General features: G+C 45.4%; 1 protein-coding gene across 1 annotated transcript in view; it reads right to left on the bottom strand.

The window, feature by feature from the left end:
• LOC140692917 (uncharacterized) overlaps window positions 1-21342 on the bottom strand; it is a 47562-nt gene that overhangs the window by 8272 nt on the left and 17948 nt on the right. Inside the window, exons 4-5 of the mRNA XM_072957127.1 lie at window positions 1391-1578; window positions 994-1192 (exon numbers count right to left, since the gene is read on the bottom strand). Of these exons, the coding sequence (XP_072813228.1) occupies window positions 1046-1192; window positions 1391-1578 (335 nt within the window). The 3' untranslated portion in view covers window positions 994-1045. The remainder of the gene's footprint in view (window positions 1-993; window positions 1193-1390; window positions 1579-21342) is intronic.

Below are 21342 nucleotides of genomic sequence, written 5' to 3'. Positions count from 1 at the left end.
ACCACACCCCAGGCTGTGCCAGAGCTCTGGGGCTCTGCGTGTCCAGGGCACACAGGTGGCACCTGAGCCAGGTGTCCCCTGGGCCTCAAGGGAGAGAGGTCTGCTTCTGCATCAGGGGAAGGTGACCCCACAAGGCTGGCAGGACACTCTCAATATGGACCTCCAGGAGCCCTGGGAGCAGTTTCCCTGCAGGTGTTAAGAGCCATCATCAGGAGGGCAGGCCCCTCTTTGTGCAGACCATCCAGCAGTGCTGGGCCCACGTGCTGACCTCAGAAATCTACATGCCCCCACGATACCCCAGGCAACCTCACAACTTCGTCACTTGGTGACCTGGGTACCACGAGCTCCTTGGCCATCCCATGAGGGTGGTCCTTGCAGGCATGGTCTCCAGGTTCTCCTGTTGAGAAATCCCCCTGGGTTTCTGTGGTCACAGAGCAGACACCAGAAGATTCTAGTCCTGCAGTGACCCCCACAGCAGTCAGCTCCCCTGTGCATGTCCAGGGACAAATGACAGCAATTTATTGCCAGGAACCGTGATTCCATACTAAGTTCAGGATCCTGGTAACTCACTCTGCACCCCAAAAAGCTTCCATGAGAAATGTGTGTATTGGGATGTCTGTGCCCCTAGAAGAGCTGTTCCTGAGGGTTCCTGGGACCCTCCAGCCCCTCTCAAGGTTCTCAGATCCTGGGTCTAAATTTCTATCTGCCTCTTTTGGTGTACGGCCACCTGTGTCTCGTGGTCACGGGTCACTTTATTGCATGACTTGGCATGTTCTTAGTGCTCGTCCTCCACCCCTGCACTAGACTCCCAAGATGTTCCCACTGACCCTTGGCTCCCTGGGTGGCTCAGGGGGCCCTAAGTCTGCACCCTTCACTCTCCTCCTCTACCCCCACCTCTGGGGCCACCCCTAGGTGGACTTGGAGGTGTTTGTAAATGAGTCTTACACAAGGACATATCTGGACAAAGCAGGACCCCACCCCCGGAAAACTCACCTGCTCCCTTCTCAGAAGAGGACCCCACAGCCCCACATTGCCTCCCAGGGGTCTACTCAGGACACAGTCCCCCAGTTCTGGGCAAGGTGTCTCCCTGGAATCCTTGCTTCCAGGAAGAGTCTCTCTGTCCTTCTTCAGAGTTTAGAGGTGTTCCCATGTCCCTGACCACCAAGATGCCCAGCACAGTCCCTTCAGTGACCTGGAGAGACAAGGAACTTATGTGGCCACAGGTCTCACAGGACACACCTGCTGGGACCCCAGGCTAAAGGGCTGTCCTTCTGCCTTCTCAGGTGTGGCTCCCGTGGTATCTTTTTGCAGGGGGCCCAAACGGGGAGTGTGGCCCAAAGCAGTTCATGGGGCTCTCTGGGCAGGGAAGACTTGGGCCAGGTGGCCTTGCCTGGTTTCCCTGCTGGGCCACTCTGAAAACCCCCGCTCCTCTGGCTGTGGCTGGAGGCCCCTCAAACCTCAGGGCGGGGCTCTTTCTCTCAGCCTCCACTGACTCCAAAGCCACGCTGGTGCTGGCGAGGGGAAAGAGCTTTCTTGCCTTCTTTTGGCCAAGTTGCCACAGGTGGATGCTGCGGGGAGCTGGAGAGAGAGGTAGCACTTGCTCAGATGTGAGTGGTTAAGCAATTTGACACCCTGTCAACTAGCCTTAAACATTGGAATGAGGTCTTTCCCGGTAAAGCTGGAAGTTACTTTCAGTAACTTGTCTAAAGATTTCTTTTTTTTTTCCACTTAAAGACTCATAAAACCTCTCCCAGGTCATTCCTGGTATGGACCATTATCCAGGGATCAATCAGGAAATGCAGGAGGAGAGGGGTGGGGGTGGGGGAGAGGGGAGGTTAGATCAGAGCCCACGGAGAGGAGATGCCCCTCCCAGGAGCCTCACACTGGGCAGTGGCTTCTGGCATCCAGCTCTCCTGTTCTCAGGCCCATTCCATCTGCGGGGTTTTCCAAAAACATAATGGTGGAAGGGCCATGGAGGACACCTAGAACTTCCAGAATAGACAGGGGGAGCAGAGTTACCATGCTGGCCCTGGGTTTGGAGACAGACCTGCAGTGGAGACCACAGGCTTCTGAGAAGCCAGTTTCGAAATAAAGGCAGTATGCACTGGAATACCCGGCTCGAGAGAGTGCTTCATCATAGACATGTAATTTACATAGTTCTCACCACTAAATTCTGTGTTCCCAACACGCTACATGAATGACGGCTTCAACACACATTCATTTCTGAGATGTGAAAAAGTGTAGAGCCGCTCTTTCATCCTGCATAATGGGCATGGCTACACTTAAGAACACTTACCAAGATTTCTCAGCAAGAGCCAATTTCGAAATAAAGGCAGTTTGTGCAGGAAAACCCTGTTGGAGTGAGGGCTTCCCCATACACATGTAAGTTATAGAGTTCCCCTCACCATGAAACGCTGTTCCCAACATGCTACATGCATGAAGGCTTCGACACACATTCAGTTCTAAGATGTAAGCATGTGGAGAGCCGCTCTTTCATTCAGCACAAAAGGCATGGTTACACCCAGGAAGATTTACCCAGATTTCTCAGCTGCTTCCTTCAGCCAGATTCAAAATAAAGGCAGTTTGTCCTGGGAAAGCCTGTTGGAGCGTGTTCAGAGCTGTTTCGGGCTCTGTCCCAGCTGGAGGATGCAAAGCCCAACCTCCAGAAAGAGGGACCAGGACCCCACCCGCCAGGTGGTGTTGCCTTTGTAGGGGAACAGTGATCTTTGGGTAAGATATATTGTGGCTCTCTCTAAAAACTGCTTTGACTTAAGTTTGCATCCTAGTCACCAGTTCCAGGACAACAGAAAAGGCATACCCTACATCCCTTTGCACTCAACTCTTCCCAAAAGAGCAAATATTTGTCCATGAAAATACCAGCTGCTCTTCTAAGGCCCACTAAATACCCAGCAGTGTGGGCGGTGCACTCTTGATCAGGGACAGGAGGAGAGGGAACAGCGGTCCTCCGGCAGGCTTGGCCTGGTGTGGCAGCTGCGCTGTGGGTGCGTGGTGGGGAGGGAATGCAGGGAATCCTGTTTGAGGGGCCTCTGTGCACGCCTGCATTATAGTCTGAGGTTTCATACAAAGGCTCCAGGCATCCTAACTGGTTAGATACAGCCCCCACCCTTGGGCTGGAACCACCAGGAGATAAGTACCTGTAACAGGGACGGTGCCTGGTGTGGGGAGAGGTCATGGGACACTCCGGGGGCAGGGGCGGTGGTGCTGGGGAAGGCAGGGGATGCAGTGAAGGGTGGAGGGAGCAGGGTCCTTTGCTTGGGGGTGCGAGTTCTTTGGGAGACCACAGGGAATGGCACACATCATCCCCACCCTATACCCCAAATTCCTAGCCCCGCCAACACAGGGGCTGCTCTGCACCCTCTCAACGTGGCTCTCCTGTAAGACCGCACCCAACCAGGCATCTGGCACCCTGCCCTACCTCCCCTCTTGGGACAGATCCCGTCTTCTTGGAAACTGCCTAGCAGCGCGTATTCAAGGCCGGCAGCCGGCCTGGCGGATCTGCACTTCAGGTGCCCTACCTGGCCAGCCGTGCCTGCCTGGGCTCAGTCCTCTATCTTGCCCACAGGTAGCCTGGGTCCACTTCCGGTGCAAGCGGAGGCCGCGGAGCCCAGGCTGAGCCCCGCACACAGACAGGTGAGGGTGCCCCCGCCCCGCTGCCCCGCCGCCCCGCCCACTGTTGGCAGCATTGCCCCAGCCTCCGGCCGGTGCCACCTGCAGCTGAGGACCTCCGCGCGGCCCCGCCCGCCCCGGCCCCGCCCAGCTGCCCCATAAGCCTCCCCCCACCCCCGTCCTGGCCGCGCCCTGGCTCCCATTGGCTCCGAAAGTTCTGCTCTCGCACGTCTAGCCTCGGGAGGACGCAGACGCAAGCGCTAGGGCAGGGCCCCGCGGCGTTGCCATGGATAAAGACGCCGCGCTCCTCGCGGGCTGGCGTGCGCTTCTGGGGCAGGCAGCGGGCTCCGGAAGTGTGCAGCTGCCCGGGACCATGGCGGTGTTTGCTGCTGGGGATGGCGGCTTGCTTGGCCGGGCCACTAGTTCTGGCCGCGTCAGTTGGCGGCCGACATCCTTTCTGGGGCGGCGTCTCACAGACGGTAAATGTACGGCAGCGCCGTTGGCGGGGCCAGTGGACATGGACCGGGGTGGGATCCGGGTTGGTGTGGCGGCCGGGGAGGGCTGAGGTCATGATGGCAGTCCTTCTTGGTGAAACAATAAAATGAATAGCCATTTTCACAAGACCTCTGAGTAAATCTACTAGGGAACTTCATCCTGGACTGAGGAAGAGGACTGGGGAGGAGGGGGCATTCAGGGGCACAGAGAACCATGGGCCACCTGTCCCACGATGGACTTTAGACTCACCCTCACCCTTCAGAAACTACTAAATACACACAGACAGAGTGCTATGGACACGATTTTTTTTTTTAAACAAATCCCTGAATCCCTAGCAGGTCTTGTTTCTACCCATACACAAATGGCTTATGTGCATAATGTTTCACAAAAGCCTTAAAATATTATCACCCCAACTTGACACATCAAGAAACTGAGGTAGAGAAGTTTATCACATTCTACAAGATTAGAGAGAGGCCACGTCAGACACCGTATTTAAATCCAAGCCCCTGCTCTAGTGCTCACACTAGAAAGTGTGACATACTGCCCCTTTCCTGCCCTCTCCCTGCAATCAATCTCTGAATAGTCTTTTCTGTGTCACCTGCAATCACAATCACATTCATTTTCCACAAAGAGCTATGTCACTCCTTGGAGGACTTTTCAAAATCTAAAGGGTTGGTTTGAGAGGAGAGATTTGCATTTTCTGTTTCTCAAAGGAAACATGGCTTTAAAAGAAACTGAAAAGTAGTTATCTAGTCTAAGCCCTCATTGTGCAGAGAAAAAACCGGAGGCTCAGAAGAGATGAGGAAAGGGCCTTATTAACAAATATTGCCTCAGTGCAGCACCAAGCCAGACCTGGCACTTCTAGGGGAGGATCTGGAAGGCCCAGGAGAATGAGTGTTAGAAAACAGAAAGAGAAGAAGCATACAAGGCCCCGTCTCTTCACCACCATAACATGAATTTCCACCAAATTACCCAGAATGGGTGCAGCCAATATTAAGTTTGTCAAAAGAGGTTATAGAATTCTCAACCATAGTGGAAATTCCAACATTTACTGTGCTTTTTTCCCAGTTCAAGCAGCAATTCAGTGGGCACTCTGTACCAGGGACTACACGAGGCCTGGGGTTCTCCCAAATACAGATCTCTATTACCACGTGTGCAAACCACATTAAGGCCACCAGAAGAAAAGCACCCACAGATAAGATGGAATTACTGAAACTGAAAGCAGCAAAAGAGCATATATTACTAGGAAAAACGGTGCTCCTAGTAATGGACACATGGACATAGAATGCAAAGTGTGTTTAGCAGGCAGGAAAGGGGGGATTAACAGATACAAATTAGTAAATATAAAATAAATGACAAGGACCTGCTATTTAACACAGGGAACTATATTCAATTTCTTGTAGTGATTTATACTAAAAACAATCTAAAACATATATATATATATACATATGCATATGTTTATAACTGAATCTCTGCTGCACACTTGAAAATAACATTGTAAATTGACTACACTTAAATAAAAAATAATTTTAAAAAATAAGTAAAAATAAATGCAACGCCATTAAGGAAAAATAAAAGAACTCTCTAATCCCCTTAACTGTAGGTGGTCGAGAAATCTAGCTGCAAACACCAAGTCCACTGGATCACTCCAGCACTGGCTGTCACTCTTTCTGACCATCAGAGAGTCACTTGCTTCACTGAGGTTACTTTTCTCTTCTGTGAAAGGCTACAGTTGCAACTAACGATGTATAGAATCTCATCATTCACAAGCCCAAAAAGTAGTGAGAACTTCACATGGGCCAGGCTCTGGTCAGATGAAAAGATAGGGTCCCAGATATATTCATGGGTAGAAGAAGTTTATGCCATAAAGTTATAAATTCTTCCTGTTTTGATAGACAGATTCATTTCAATTCTGGTTAGAATTCCTACCAGATTTTTCTTGGAATATAACAAGTTAATTTATGGTCAGGAATAGCCAAGAAATTTCTTTAGAACCACCACTTGGGAGGGGTGGATAGGTCATTCATTTCCACTGCTCTTTCTGAAGTGATGAAAACGTTCTGGAATAATAATGGATGCACCACTGTGAATATGCAAAAAGCTGCTGAATTGTACCATTTAAATGGATGGAATTCATGGTTTGTGAACTATATCACAATAAAACTGTCCTATGAAAATTATTTCTTGACAATTACTTTTCAGTTTATACACTAGTCTGTCCCACAATTTAAGAAAAACAAAAAACTTAACAAGCCAAACTATGCCAGGAGCACTTTAGGACTGCAATATCCCTGGGTCTCCAAGGCCTCTGGTGGTGCTGTTCCTGTTAACACACAATAGCTGGGCTGGGCTAGTTAGGGACTGTAACTATCTTTTGAAAATCGAGGATCACTCCTTTCACCCTGGGAGAGGGAAGGAAGGAGGATGTCACAGCCTCATGCCTTCAGCACATTTTTAACAGAACCAAGCCCTGCTTTCACCACTGCAATCCCTCTCACTATAAAAACACGTGACATCAACAAGCACCGCCATCATAACACCTGAAAGTGTTCAAGGTACTTACCTGAGGCAGAAACATGGAGGGGGGAGACAGAACCTCGCTTAGCAGTGACGCTCCCTTTTCCCGACTCCACCAGGAGAAGCTGGGCGTTAGAGCCGGAGGCTTTCAGCCCAGGTAGCAGCGCCCACGCCACAGAGCTTGTCCTCAGGGAGCGGGAAAGGGAGAGCAGGGAAGCCCCGGGGTCGCGGGGCAGGGAAAGCGGGGAGGGGGACGCGGGCTGCAGCCTCGCTCGGAGGACAGCCCCAGCCCCAGTCCCAGGCGCCCGCCCCCGTCCGGGTCCGCAGACCCCGCCCGCCCGGGACACAGCCCGCCCAGGGGCGGGGACGGGCCGGCGGACGAGAAGAGGAAGCCCGGGAGGAGAGGACTAGCGGGAGGGAGAGGGGAATGGGACGCCAGCCGTGGACTGAGGGGATCCCGGCTGGGTGAGAGGTGGCAGGTGCACACCAGGCCCTGGACACTGTGGCCGGGACGCCGGGGCAGGTGGCGCTGGCAGAGGGGTCTGGCCTGAGCAATTCATCTGAACACGGGCTGACTAGCGCCCTTGGGGTCTGTGACAGGCGGACCGCCCTCCCGCAGCCGCCTGACCCCTTTCCCAGGAGCCCCCCACCTTGCACTTCCACAGTCAGAGGCCCCGACCCCAGGCAGGAACCAAAGGCCTACCGGGCGACGTAGTTGAGAAGCCTTTGGGCCCGATCCCCGGCTCGGATATGGAGCTCCCAACCAGCGGACCACTTGGCACTGACTGCGCATGCGCAGGAGGGCCAGCGCTCCTCTCTGGGTTCTGTGAGAGAAGGTGGGACAGCGAGGGAGGGAGAAGATGGGAGCGGGTGGAGAGGACGGGAAAATTGGAGGGATACAGATGGACAGGATGAGCAGAGAGAAGGAAGGGATCTGGAGAAGGGAGGGTCTTAGAGGAGTTGGAGAAAAAAAGCTTTACCTCTGGGGCATCCCTAGGCGGCAGACCTGCCTCTGTACCCTTCTGTTACCCTTCAAGCCCCGCAGCTCAATTTTACCACCGTGATCCAACCCTCCGTCCGATGCTTCTGCAGAAACCCTAGGGAGATCACACCCGTTGCCCCCACGCGGAGCTGGGTTTTCTGTTGCTCTGAGAACCAAGCACCCGCAGGTGTTGTCGCTCAGAACTACCTTGTGAAGAGCACATATTCCCCTTTTACACGCTGGGAAACAGGCAGGCAGGATCTCTGCCTTAGCTCCACTGTCCCAGGTGTTGGGCTGGCGGGGAGCTGGATGGTACAAGATCAGAGCCCCAGACAGAGCAGACTGCCTGAGTGTTGGTGCATAGTCCCCATCCCTCCTGGGTAAACCATACCCCACCCTAGTGGAAACATCAAGGGCTCACAGTAGTTCCCTGGGTGTGGGAGAGCTGTCCTCATGTGAAGGAAAAGTCCAGCTGGGCTAAAAAGCTAAGTCACAAATCTAAGTGTGATAAGTGTCAGTTTACTGATCTAAATTATGCTGGGCTATCTCGTAAATCTGAAGTTTAGTGTCAGTTTATTTGCCTAACAACCTAACTCGTAATTCCAAGCTCAACAAGTGTCAGTAATGTGATCTATTACAAATTGATAAGCTCCAGTGTACTTATTCCTTGCTTTTTGTTCTTTGAGCCTTATTGGCTAATCCCCCCTTACTTGTAACTAAGCCTTTAAAACCTCATGTGCACTTCTTGGAGGTACTCAAAACTTCGGAGCCGAAGCCCCTCTGAGCCCACCGGCATAATAATTCTGAGTACTCCAACACTCCGATTGGTGCTTTTGTCTTGGCTGGCCTGTTTCCATAACACTCAGCTCCAGTGCCCAGCTTTCTAGGTAGATAGGAGTGTTACCAAGTCCAAATTAATTCTCCTCAGTGCAGGACAGGCCAATAAGTTGGGAGACCAGATGTTGGGGCATGGAATAGCAAGTTTCTGTAGACCTAGATGGCAAACTAATGTTCTGGAAAACCATCTCCCCAAGTCACAATTCAGGCTCCTTTCCTATGTGCTTGGTTAGTGCAAACTTCTTAGTGTAGGAATTCCTTCTTGTTAGAATCCTTTCTTCTTGCAGCTATCTGCGTGGGCAGATCCCTGTAAACCTCCAACAAAAGAAACGTTATTTTCTATTCTGCAATTTGCTATCTTTTAATGAATGAAAAAGTGTTAAATATCCTTAAAGGTCAGAGCCTTCAGAATAGGGTCTCCTGTTTATTTCAGGCTCTAGGCAACATTGTTTTACAAGCAAGATGAAACCTAGGTGACAGAGCATAGTGTTAAATTCAAAGGAACAAATCTAATATGGAGTCAGATTTGTTCTGTTATATTACACGGCCAGATGCCACTTGAGGATTTAAACCCCTTTAAGTTAAAAATAACTAAAATTTTAAAGGAATTTACATACATAGGTGGGAATGTGCAAAGCATATCTGGAAAAGCACCCAAAGGATAGTAAACAGAGGCATCTCCAGAGAGGGCTGAAAGAACAGAGGATGAGGGAAAACTTCTTTCACTTGTGTATTTTTGTTCTCTGAGTTTTTTTTAAACCATTTCCTTGTATTTCTTTTTCAGATAAAACAAATATGTAATGGAGCAAAGGAGTAATTAGCTTAGCAAATACAGCAGCCATGGAATCACTAGTCATCACTTTTGATTTAAGCCAGAAAGCATTTTTTGACTCTCTCCAATGTGCTCTGTCCAGTTTTAAGACTTCTATTAATATTAATATTATTATTATTATTATTATTACTATTACTACAACTACTACTAATATTACTATTACTATTATTACTATTATTTTATGAAATAATAACACGGTTTACCTCACCCCTGCCCATGGCTGGTGGAAAACCAACCGAGTTTTTCTTGAGTTGTTTTCCAAGGAGTAGAGATGAGTTTATAAACAGAACACATCTTCAGGGTAAAACAGGCAGAGTGCTTTTCCAGCAGGCCAGAGAGCTATGAAGTGTTTTCAACAGAGGCGCCCAGAAGCTGAGAGAGAAAGCCTCCAGGACACTACAAAAAGCTGCCCAAACTGCTGTCTCCATGGTACTACTGAAATAGGAAAGAACAAATCTGACTTCATATTTGATCTGTTTCTTTGAATTTAACAAAGCCAAGTTAATATGCTCCGGTCTTTTCATGGGTTATGATGTCACAGAGGAAACGGACAGGTCAACAAGGAACCACTCTGCCGTGATCATGGAGCCGGGGAAAGGGATGGGCTGCAAGATGTATGAAGCAGCCGCAACTGTGCCCGTGCTTCTAGGCAGGTATCCAAAATCGCCTCGACAAGGTGTCAAACATTTGTGCCCATGCCCTCATTAACAGACATGTCTTAAAGACAAATGGAAACATATAAAAGGCCAATACCCTTGCTGGGTACACCGTCCAAAGAACAAAGTCTCAGTTTGACAACTGGCCATCTCGGTTCCATGGGATTCATTCTTGGAGAACCTTAAAAACCACTCTTCTGTCCTCAAGAATTGCTGCATATTTGTCCTATCTTTGGCTCAGGGATGCAGCACGTTCAAGTGAACTTTAATGTCTGCACAGATTTGACTGTCTTTTTCCAGGTTCACTTGTCCATTCCAAAGAGGCCTGAGCTAAGTCCATCTTCCGTAAGATCTATTCCCTCCAGTGACAGCTCATTGAGCCTGCAATTAAAAGCCAAGTGAACAAGACTGTCCTCAGCTAAAAAGTTCACCCACCCTTCACTGTTTTCTTAATCTCCTCTCCTGGCTAATTGCAACAGACTAACACCTCCCTCCACCAAGATACCCAACTATGTCATTTTTCTCCCCAAAGAGAAAATAAGGTCCATAAAAGAGGAGACAACTCCATAGTCACCTCTGAATTCTTAGCATATAGTAATGTCAATAAATACAACTCAGATTATTGTTAGTTTCCTTTAAAACCTTTCTGGTTATTTCAATGAGACCTTGGAAGAGAGGTGTTTGCTGTCCAGTATCTTGATCCACAAGACTCTGGAGGCCTTTTTCGGAATAGCTGTTCACTGATTCATTCAAAACACAACTTATCTATCAAGGAGTAGCTGTGGTTTTCTGCCAGGAGTTTGTGTTCACTCTCATGCCAGAACAACTTTAAACTATATCCTTACTTTGGATTTGTTATTTTTCCCCTCTTCCACCAAAATTGACTTTTCTTACTTTCTTGTCTTGAGGAATTTTTTTTTCCTGTTTCACCCTTTAGTAAAGCAAGATTCTCAGGATGGGCTTGGCCCATTATATGATCACCCATCCAACTCCTAGTGTCAGAGGTCTGGGTCTCACCTGCTTCCCTCCTGTCAAGGCAACTGAAAATCAGTTCAGGAGCCAACCAGCACACCACGGCTTCTAACGCTCACGTATCTCTCAGAAACCCTGCTTTCTCGTTTGTCTTGGCTTCTGAGAATTTTCCCTCACTTTCTTGACAATTAGTTGTGCAGCTTGAAAGATGAGGAAGGAAGGTTTTATTTCTCAATCAGCGTTTTAAGGAACTTGTGTAATGAAGGTTTTCAGGAGTTTCTAGAACCCTCCATTGCCGAGAGAGAAAACACACTAGACATTTTCTAAATTTAGTTCTCATGTGCATTTTTTCTTTGCTTTTTTGTTCTTAACTACTAACAGACATTTTTTAATTAAAAAAAAAATAAGGCCCCAAAAAGAATAGAACACTGAAGGGGCAAACAAATTAACGGGCAAAGACAGAAAAATGATAACTACTCTACAAAGTTAATATAATACATACACTATGTATCAGATCAGCAATTCTCAGTAACAGCTAATTGAAACATGACCATGAGGTAAAATTTCTCTCCTGTCAGGACATGGCCAACAGAAAATATAATTAAACCAACAAACTAATATCCTAAGTCTGGCGAGGTACAGAAGGCTACAAGCTAAATGTGTCTTATTCTAGAAAAGAGGGAGTCTCACCAGCTCTTTTCTGTGGAGCCTGAGCCCACGGGAGGACGGTGAAGTGAGCTCTGTAAGTACCCAATTAGCAAAGTGAGTGATGAATAAATAGACGTGAGCTTTGATGACAGAGATAATACTACTATTCGTTTGTCCTTTAAAGTATGACTTCACGTTCAGTGATCAATACTTCGGCGTCCTTAGGAGTTGAGATTTTAGGAAAATGCACAACCTGGGCCCAGATCTCTTCTTTAAGCTCGTGACACTGCAGTTAGTTGTCTCAAAGGCAGCTCCAACTCCACATGCAAAGAGCTGACTTCACGGTGTTCCTCCCATAGCCGTCCTTACCAGGGCCCCTGGTCGGGGGGTAAGGTCTCCCTGCGTCTCCCAACTCAGGCCCATCACTCACAGATGTGAATGGACCCCTCCTTCAGGGACCAGATATCCTCAGACACCGAGTCCCACTACCCTCAACTGACCTACCAGATACTCACTGGCACTCACTCAGCACTGAGTCTCTGCTGGAGACCACACTGCACACTGCACAGTGTATCTCACTGGATCTCCACAATAGTCCTGGGAATTGGGTACATCACTGCTTCAATTGATTAGATAAATTGTTTCACTTCCTTGCGTGCGTCATTCAAACTGACACGGCTACTAAGCCACAAGCCTGGGCCTGAAAACCACTTGAAAATTGGACACTGCTACACCTCGCAGCCACCCTACTCTGACTCATCACATCATCTCCTGCCAAGCCTTCTAAATGTTTCCAAACATTCTAGAAGACAAATATGAACTATGAGAGCACCCCACTCTCCTACTTAAAATCTGTCAATGATGGTTCACTCCCCTTAGGAGAAAGCCCAACCAGGCCTGAGCACAGCCTAAGGCCCCAGCATCCGCTTTCCCTGCACGGCCGCGCCGCCTCACCCACCACGCAGCTCTACACGTGCCGTGTCTAGGACAGGGATGCTGACTCCGCACAACCCAGGGCTTGTCTCACTCGAACAATGATCACCTTCTTCAGTGTTCATCTTCTTCATTGCTGACACTCACAAAAATGTTTTCTCATGATGAATCAATATCTTTTTCCTTACAACTGCCCATCATTAATAATGAGCTCCCCCCAAAAGAGAGAAGACCTAATTCTCAGTCTCCTTATCTGTAAAGTGAGAATAACAAGGAAATATGTGAGGTTTCAAGAGAAATAATATTGATGTGAGGCTCAGGGACAATTCCGTCATACAGTAAGCATTCAATATGTGCTTACTTAATATTAATAAGAATATATTGCATTCTAGCAACCTTCAATCAATGTTTTATGACTTTGTCCAACAGACTACTGACAAACTGTTGGACAAACCACTTTGAGCAGATCAGCACAAGCATACTGGGAGAGGTAAGTGCTGACTCCAGTTACAGCTGCAGCCACCCAGCACTACGGGGCGGGGGCAGTTTGCTCAAACTCTTACATGTTGCTTGAGCATTTAGTTCTCATTATAGAATAAAGACAGTTGTTCTTTAGTCAAAGCTCCTGAAACATAAATCTTCAAAGATTGATGCAAATTAGGTTTCAAGTACAACACTCTCACTAGAATTTATTTGAAAATTATAGTCTTAGCTACTCCGCACATCAAAAGGGCATAATCTTAATGTATCTGACTAAATACACTGAAAAGGTTGTTTAAAAGTAATTAAGAAGAAGCCATTCTGAATAAGCTCTCAGTATCATCTGCACAAAGACCCACCCAAGGGTCTCATTTCTCACTTCCACATAGGTGTTTTCATGTAGCTTAACTTGGGTCTTGGTTTCTTATAACACGGGGCGGGGAATAGTTGTGGATAGATTTATGTAGCAAATATATACCAAGGGTATTTGTTGTGAAGGAATTCTACAAATAAGAAGATTGATACATAGTCCCACCCATAAGAAATTCAGCCTTTCCATTTACAACAGCATTAAAAATAAAGTGAGATATATATTTAACAAAAATTTACAAGATTTGTACATTGAACTTTTTGAAGTATCACCAGAATAAATTTTAAAAGATCTACATATATGGAAGACATCCCATTTTCATGGAATAATTGACAATATTATTAAAAATGTTAAGAATCCTCAAAGTGAACTATATATTCAGTGGAATCCCTATCAAAATTCCAGCTGACTTCTATGCAAAATTGAAAAACTGATCCTAAAATTCACATGGACGTGCAAGGGGCCCAGGACAGCAAAAACAACCTTGAAAAAGAAGAGTAAAGTTGGAGGACTCACTTTAAAGTGTACTAAAATGCTATAGTATTAAGTCAGTATGATACTGGCATAAGTTTGGATAAATAAATCTAAAAGACACAATAAAAACCCACGGGGAAAAACTTACATTTACAGACAGTTTTCCACTAGGGGGCCAAAAACACTCCATTGAAAGAATAGTCTATTTAACTAATGGTTCAGGGACAGCTGGGTATCTGCAGGCAAAAGAATCAATCTGGAATCTGAACACCCATATTTTATATAACAAATAAAATTAATTGAAAATAGATCACAGACAGAAATGTAAAAATTAAACCTATAAACTTTCTAAAAGAAGACACAGTATAAATCTTTGTGGGCCTAGGATAGGCTTTGGTTTCCTAGATACAAAACCAAGAGCACAAGTGATAGAAGGAAAAAGCAGATAAACTGGACTTCATCAAAACTAAAACCTTTTTCTTCCAAAGACATCATCAAGAAACTGAAATGACAGGGGAAAAGGGTATCTCAAGTCAGAGAGTGCGTGCTTTGCAAAAAAATAAAATAAATCATTACATCTAACTACCTCCCCTGTAAAGAAATTGTTTTAATGTTTAAAAAAAATATAGTTAAAGGACAATGTGCAGAATAGAAGAAAAATTTTGCAAAGCATGTATCTAATAAGAGAGTAGTATCCAGGATATATAACTAATGTTTACAACTGAACAATACAGGAAAATACACCCAATTTTTAAATTTACCACGAATTTAAATAGATATGCAAATGGCCAATAATCATATGAAAAGATGCTCAGTGTCACTAGGGAAGTCAAAAACAAAATGAGATCTCATTTTACACCCACTAGGATGGTTATAACCAAAACATGGACAATAACAAATGTCGTTCAGGGGGCAGAGAAACCTCATATGTGGCCAGGGGAAAGGAACAATGTTGCAGCTTCTTTGGAGAAGTCTGGTATTTCCTCAAAAGCTTAGAGTTATATGTCTCAGCAATTCCACTCCTACATATAGAGTCATCTCTCAATATCCTTGGGGGGTTGGTTTCAGGAACCCCACACCCTGGATACCATAATCCAAGGATGTTCGAGTCCCTTTGCAATCAACCATCTGGATTCATGTAGTGGAAACTACAGATATGGCGGGGCAAATGTACAGCCAACAGAATGAAAACATATTCTCATAAAAATTTTCACATCAATATTCATAGCAGTATCATTCAGAGTAGCCAAAAGTTACTAACAATATCCATCCATCAATGAACGGATAAACAAAATTACCAAGAATAGGCCCACAAACTTTTGGTCATTGAAACTTTGACAAAGGAGGTGAGAACATACAATGGAGTAAAGACAGCCTCTTCAGCAAATGGTGTAGGGAAAACTTAACAGCTGCATGTAAATCATTGAAGTTAGACTACTCCCTCACAGAATATACAAAAATGAATACAAAATGTGTTAAAGACTTAAACATGTAGACAAGACACTATAAACCTCTTAGAAGTAACCATAGGCAAAACATCTGACATACATCTCAGCAATGTTTTCCTAGAGCAGTCTACTCAAGCAATAGGAAAACAACCAAAAATATACAAGAGGGATCTAATTAAACTTACAAGCTTTTGCACGGCTATGGAAACAGTAAGCAAAACAAAAAGACAACCAACCTATGGAATGGGAGAAAATATTTACAATAAATGAAACTGCTAGGGGCTTAATTCCCAGAATATGTAAACAGCTTTTACACTTAATAAGAAAGAAAAACAAATAATTCAATTCAAAAATTGGCAGAAGTCCTAAAGAAACATTTCTCCAATGAAGACATACAAATGGCCAGTAGCCACATGAAAAAATATTCAATATCATTATCAGAGAAATGCAAATCAAAACTGCAATCAAGTATCACCTCTCACCAGTCAGAATAGCCATCATTCAGAAGTTCACTGACAATAAATACTGGAGAGTCTGCGGAGAATTGGGAACACACCTACACTGTGGTGGGGATACAGTTTGGTGGAGCCATTGTGGAAAAGTGTATAGATGTTCCTCTAAAGACAAAAAATTGACCTCCCATATGAACCATCAATTCCACTCCTGGGCATATATCCAGAAGGAACCCTAATTGAAAAAGACACCTACACCCCAATGTACACAGCAGCACTATTTACAATATCAAGACATGGAAGCAACCGAAATGTCCACTGAGAGATGACTGGATAAAGAGGTTGTAGCATATTTGTCCAATAGACTACTATTCAGCCATAAAATAATAATAAAATAATGGCATTGGCAGCAACATCAATGGACCTGGAGAATGTCATTCTAAGTGAAGTAAGCCAGAAAGAGAAAGGAAAATACCATATGAGATTGCTCACATGTGGAATCTAAAAAAAAAAAAAAGAAAGAAACAAAAAAATAAACTTATCTACAGAACAGAAACAGACACAGAGACATAGAAACCAAACTATGGTTACCAGTGGGGAGAGGGTGTGGGAAGGAATAAACTGGGAGTCAAGATTTGCAGATACTGAGTATGTAAAGAATAAACAGCAAGTTTATACTGTATAGCACAGGAGAATATATTTAATATCTTATAGTAACTTATGTTTAAAAAGAGGATGAAAATGAATACAGGTAGGTTCCTATTTAGCTGAAGTGTTGTGCTGTACACAAGAAACTGACACAAAATTATAAACTAACAAGACTTCAATGAAAATATTTTTAAATAGACCAAAAACGAAAAAAAAAGGAAAAGGATATTATCAAACAAAAAGAATAAAGTACTGATTCAGGTTACAATTATGGATGAACCTTGAAACTTTATGCTAAAATAAGCCAGACACAAAAAGCCAAATAGTGCCCTTTAAAGTGAACTGTATCTAAGCGTTTATTGTACTACTCCTGTAAATTTTCCAGAGGTTTGAAATCTATCAATATCAAAATAAAATGTATTATGCATTAAAAACTTAAAACGCTTCCTCACAGGAGGTCTTTAATTATTAAATGCAGAAACGCATATAAAGCTCTTGGAAAAACAAGTTGCACGTCCACACACAGTGACTGCTGTCACTGCCACTCAGAGGGTGGTGCCAGCGCTGATGAGAGCTGCCTCCACTCACTCCCCTGCAGAAAGGAGTGAAGGCCTGAGCTCTGCCAGGCAGGGTGAGCGTGAACCTGAGTCATACACAGCCACGTTCCAGACTCTGCGTTACCCAACTTTCTTATACAAACTGCAACATGTAATGTAAACACGCTAGAGGGATGTATCTTACAACACAGGGAATACAGACAATGTTTTACAGTAACTATAAATGGAGCATCTATTGTACACCTGAAACTAATATCATATTTTAAATCAGCTATATTTTTATGAAAAATTAAAAAATATTTTTAAAATGCTATCACTTTAATATTCAATTCGGTTTTTAAGTTACTACTAAACAGCTCAGAATGTATAAAAGCATTTAATTGTGCTGTTTGTTTACATATTTATTTACATTCAGCCTCTTGCTAAAAGAGAATTTAAACAATTCTGTTAAACACAGCTTAACAACCATAACAACAAAAAGGCAAAACTGAGAGTGAAGAGAAAATGAAGATTCAATACTTAAATGAAACCAGGGGGAAGTAAACTCATAAAAATGGATTCCATGACGTCAGGGCAAGTGTTAAGGCTGCCTATAAATTCAGCTGTAGGATTCTTGGCAGCGAAACCAAAAAGAAAAGATGATGGGGCGGGTGGTAGTGTGTGTGCTTAGCGTGCACGGGGTCCTGGGTTGAAGCCCCAGGGCTTCCACTAACAGATAAATACATCTAATTAACTGCCCCCTTAAAAGATCACCAAAGAAAAGAAAAAGAGAAATTTCTTTCCCAAAGAACCCTGATATTAAATTTGGATTAAATATTAAAAAAAAAGGAAAAAAGAAAAATTCAAAAGATAAGTGACACTGAAGGAAAACCACAGCTGGGCTAACAAGCTAAGTCACAAATCAAAGTGTGATAAGTGTCGGTCTCCTGATCTAAGTTTTGCTGGGCTACCTGGTAAATCTGAAGTTTAGTGTCAGTTTACTGGGCTAATAAGCTAACCCGAAAATCCAAGGTCAACATTTGTCAGTAACGTGATCTGTTCCAAATTGATAAGCTTCAGTGTACTGATTCCTTGCTTTTTGTTGTTTGAGCCTTATTGGGTAATAGCCCTATACTTGTAATTAACCCTATAAAACCTCATGTGCACGTGTTGGAGGTGCTCAGAGCTTTGGAAAAGAAACCCCTCTGAGCCCGCCAGCGTAATAAATCTCAGTACTCCAACCCTCTGTGTGATTCTTATTTCTTGGCTGGCCTTTTGTTTCCATAACAACACAAGGGATAATGCCCGTGAGATAAATCTGGGGAGGCTGCTGGTAAGTCCCCATGTCTCACGTGGGAAAATCTGAAACATCCTTCTCACCACTCAGAGTCATCATAAGCCCACACCACACCTCCTGCCGTTAAATGCAGGAGCATGGTTAGGGCACGGCCTTTGCTGTCTTTGTGTCATCACAGTGATACAGGATGGAAGGGGGAAGAGCACAGCCATTCAAGGAAGGCCGCAGCAATTGACATCAAAATGGTGAAGGATTCAACCCCCAATAGGCCTTGAGGCTCAGGATGAAGAGATTTAACTTCTAGCAGATCTTGAGATTCAGTAAACATCCATTGTAATAGTAACCTGGTGAATAACATGCCCCAGGCACCATGGCAGTCCCAATGATAGCCACAAAAGGTCAAAGGGTGGAAAATGGCCAACTCCCTGGGAATCCTAACCCCTTGCCCTAAGGCTGGTCCTTCTACTTATTAGCATATGAAACCACCAAGCCCAAGAAAACAAGCAACACAGCGCCACCTCGCGGTCACCACTCTCTGTCCCTCTTTGGAGAAGACAGACCTTCTGTCTGTGGGGTGTGTACCTACTTCTAATCTGTGCATGAAACCCCCACACCTCGTGACGTTTCTCTTGCATTTCAATGTATGTCTGAATATATATACCTTTACTCAACACTGGCTTGCTCTTGAATTCTTTACTGCATGAATTCAAAGAACAAAATCTGGTGGGGCACATCCCAGGGGCTCAACGAAAGCCTGGGACACAGCCCTTCTCATGCCAAACGTTTTTTATTCTTGTATCATCAGGACTGGGCTGTGAAGTGAGGTCTGGGGCCCCAGCTAAGGGACAGAACCAGCTTCCAGGGTTCCAATTTGCGGGCAGCCTCTCCCCCAGCTTGGGCCTTGGGGTCTGCCCAGTTCTCTGTGTTTCTCTGTTGTGCTGACTCCCCACCCATACAGCGTACTGCTAGGCCTGTCCCCACAAAACCCTTCTCTCCAAAATACAAGCACGTCATGTCACAATCCTCTTGTTCAACCAGGAAATGTTCAGCCCACTTTTTTCCTCCCCAATAAATTACCCAACTGTCCTCCCTCCCATCATATCACTTCTTTCTTTGTGAGAACTCTGCACTCGCCACACCCCATCATGAACACAGGTGTCTTGCTGGCTGTGACCGAGATGTTTCTTTCTCACACAGCAAGCGTCCTTTCACTTTCCCCTTGTTACCTTAAAAAAGCCTTTCCTGAGTCACCCACCCCTCTGATTATGAACTCACAATGTGCTGAAGTTGCAGTCATTATGTGCATACATCCCAGTTTTGGCTAGGTTTCCATCACAAGATCTTCATTAAGGAGCTGCATCAAGAAGTTTAAACAGGCTATTCTTACATCAGAGTGGAGGAGCCTGCAAAAAATTTAAACGGCTTTGAAGAGAGTGTTAACCAGGGACAGAGATGTCGTGGGTCCTAGTCAAAAGTGTCATGAGGAAAAATGTTCTCCCAAGGCTCAGAGTGGCGTCTGAACACAGAATCCTCAGGGAGGAGGTGACAGGCAGTGATTAGGGTGGGTGATACAGGTTACGCTCCCCCAGCTGGGGAAGAATAGGTTTTTTTCTTGTTTTCCAAGCAATTTCTTGCTACCTTTTTCTCTTATTGCCACATACCATTTCCTACGAATTAAGCATATCAATGTCAGTCATTTGGGCCACTTGGGAGAAGCTACACAATGCCATTCACAGGGATGGGGCATGACAGCCACACCAGTCTAGGTTGAAAGACCAGTGGGGGTATTTGCAAGGTAATCACGGGCATGCAGCAAACTCCCCAGCTTCAATGACCTCATCTCAAAGCTGGGGTCAATAAAACTACCAAGCAAATTGCGTGAAGATTATGGCCAATGTTTACTAGGTAAGTGCCCGTGAAAGCTGCCGCTTAATGGGGAATGAGTACGAGCAATGAGGCCCTCTCTACCTGCCCACACGCGCCCTGCCTTCCTGCCTTGCTGCAACAGCAGAACTTGTTTAGCTGAGATGAACACCCCCAGAGCAGCCCAGACGGGAAAGCTCCCAGCTCTGCACGGCGAGACGTGTTCCTTTCCTTCTCAGAGCTGATCACAGTTTGCTGTCGTATGTTTTTATGTTTATCCCTTTTGTAACTGCCTCTCCTCCGGAGTTTTTGCTCAAGCAGCACAGGGCCAGGTGTGTCTTGGGTCCTGCCGGATATTCTGGGCAGGGAAACAGCCGACTCCATATCTGGCTCTGGTGCTGAACGGAGAGAGCAGAAGGCCCAGGGGCCCATGCTGAACTGAGGCCCCTGCACCCAAAATTATGGTCTGACCTTGGGCAAATTACACAGTCTTCTTTACCCTGAGATTCCTCATCTGTCCATGAAAATAACTGCCCATGTCACACAGAGTTACAAGTATTAAAGGAAATCAACAAATTCACAACCTAGCCAAGGGGCTACAAGTGCATCCTCAACAGACAAATGCTGCCTTTACGGCTCTGACGCACGCTAAGCGGGGCGGCCCCACACAGTGAACACTGCTAAGTGCCAGGGTGTTAAATGCTTCATGTGTGCTATAATACTCTTTAGATCTTACAACAATCCCAGGAAGAAATGAATATTATCATGCCCATTTCACAGATTCACCAACAGGTTGAGAGTATGCATTCTATTCCAAGGCCCTATGGTGAAGAAATGGCAATTTAAACCGGAATCTGGGCCCAGGCCTTGGCTCCATCTCTCTCCCATCCACCTGACCACTTGCCTATGAATTCCACCTGTCCAATATAAAAGTTTGCAGCCGGCCATCTCTTAAAAGCAATGTGTGCCACCGTTTGTCAATGTTGTTTAATTACCATAAACTGTTCTCAGAAACCACTACAGTAAAGAAAGGTGGACTTAAGGAATTCTGCATTGCGTTCTACTGCAATGTGCAGGATCCCTTTCCTACACCTCCAAATCCAAGTGTATGCTTCCTCCATGTTTATGTTTGCACACGGCTTATTAAAGTAGAAGGTATCTGCAATAATTCCATCTCGGTTGCTTTCCAAGTTTGCAGATTATCCATATTCGGTCTGTGAACGAAAATACTACAATGTGAATGAGAATACTGCAACCATGTCAGTAAACAAAGAA

Source organism: Vicugna pacos, unplaced genomic scaffold (genome assembly GCF_048564905.1).
Source record: "Vicugna pacos unplaced genomic scaffold, VicPac4 scaffold_19, whole genome shotgun sequence".
Lineage (NCBI taxonomy): Eukaryota > Metazoa > Chordata > Mammalia > Artiodactyla > Camelidae > Vicugna > Vicugna pacos.
This window is presented reverse-complemented; position numbering and strand designations above follow the sequence as displayed.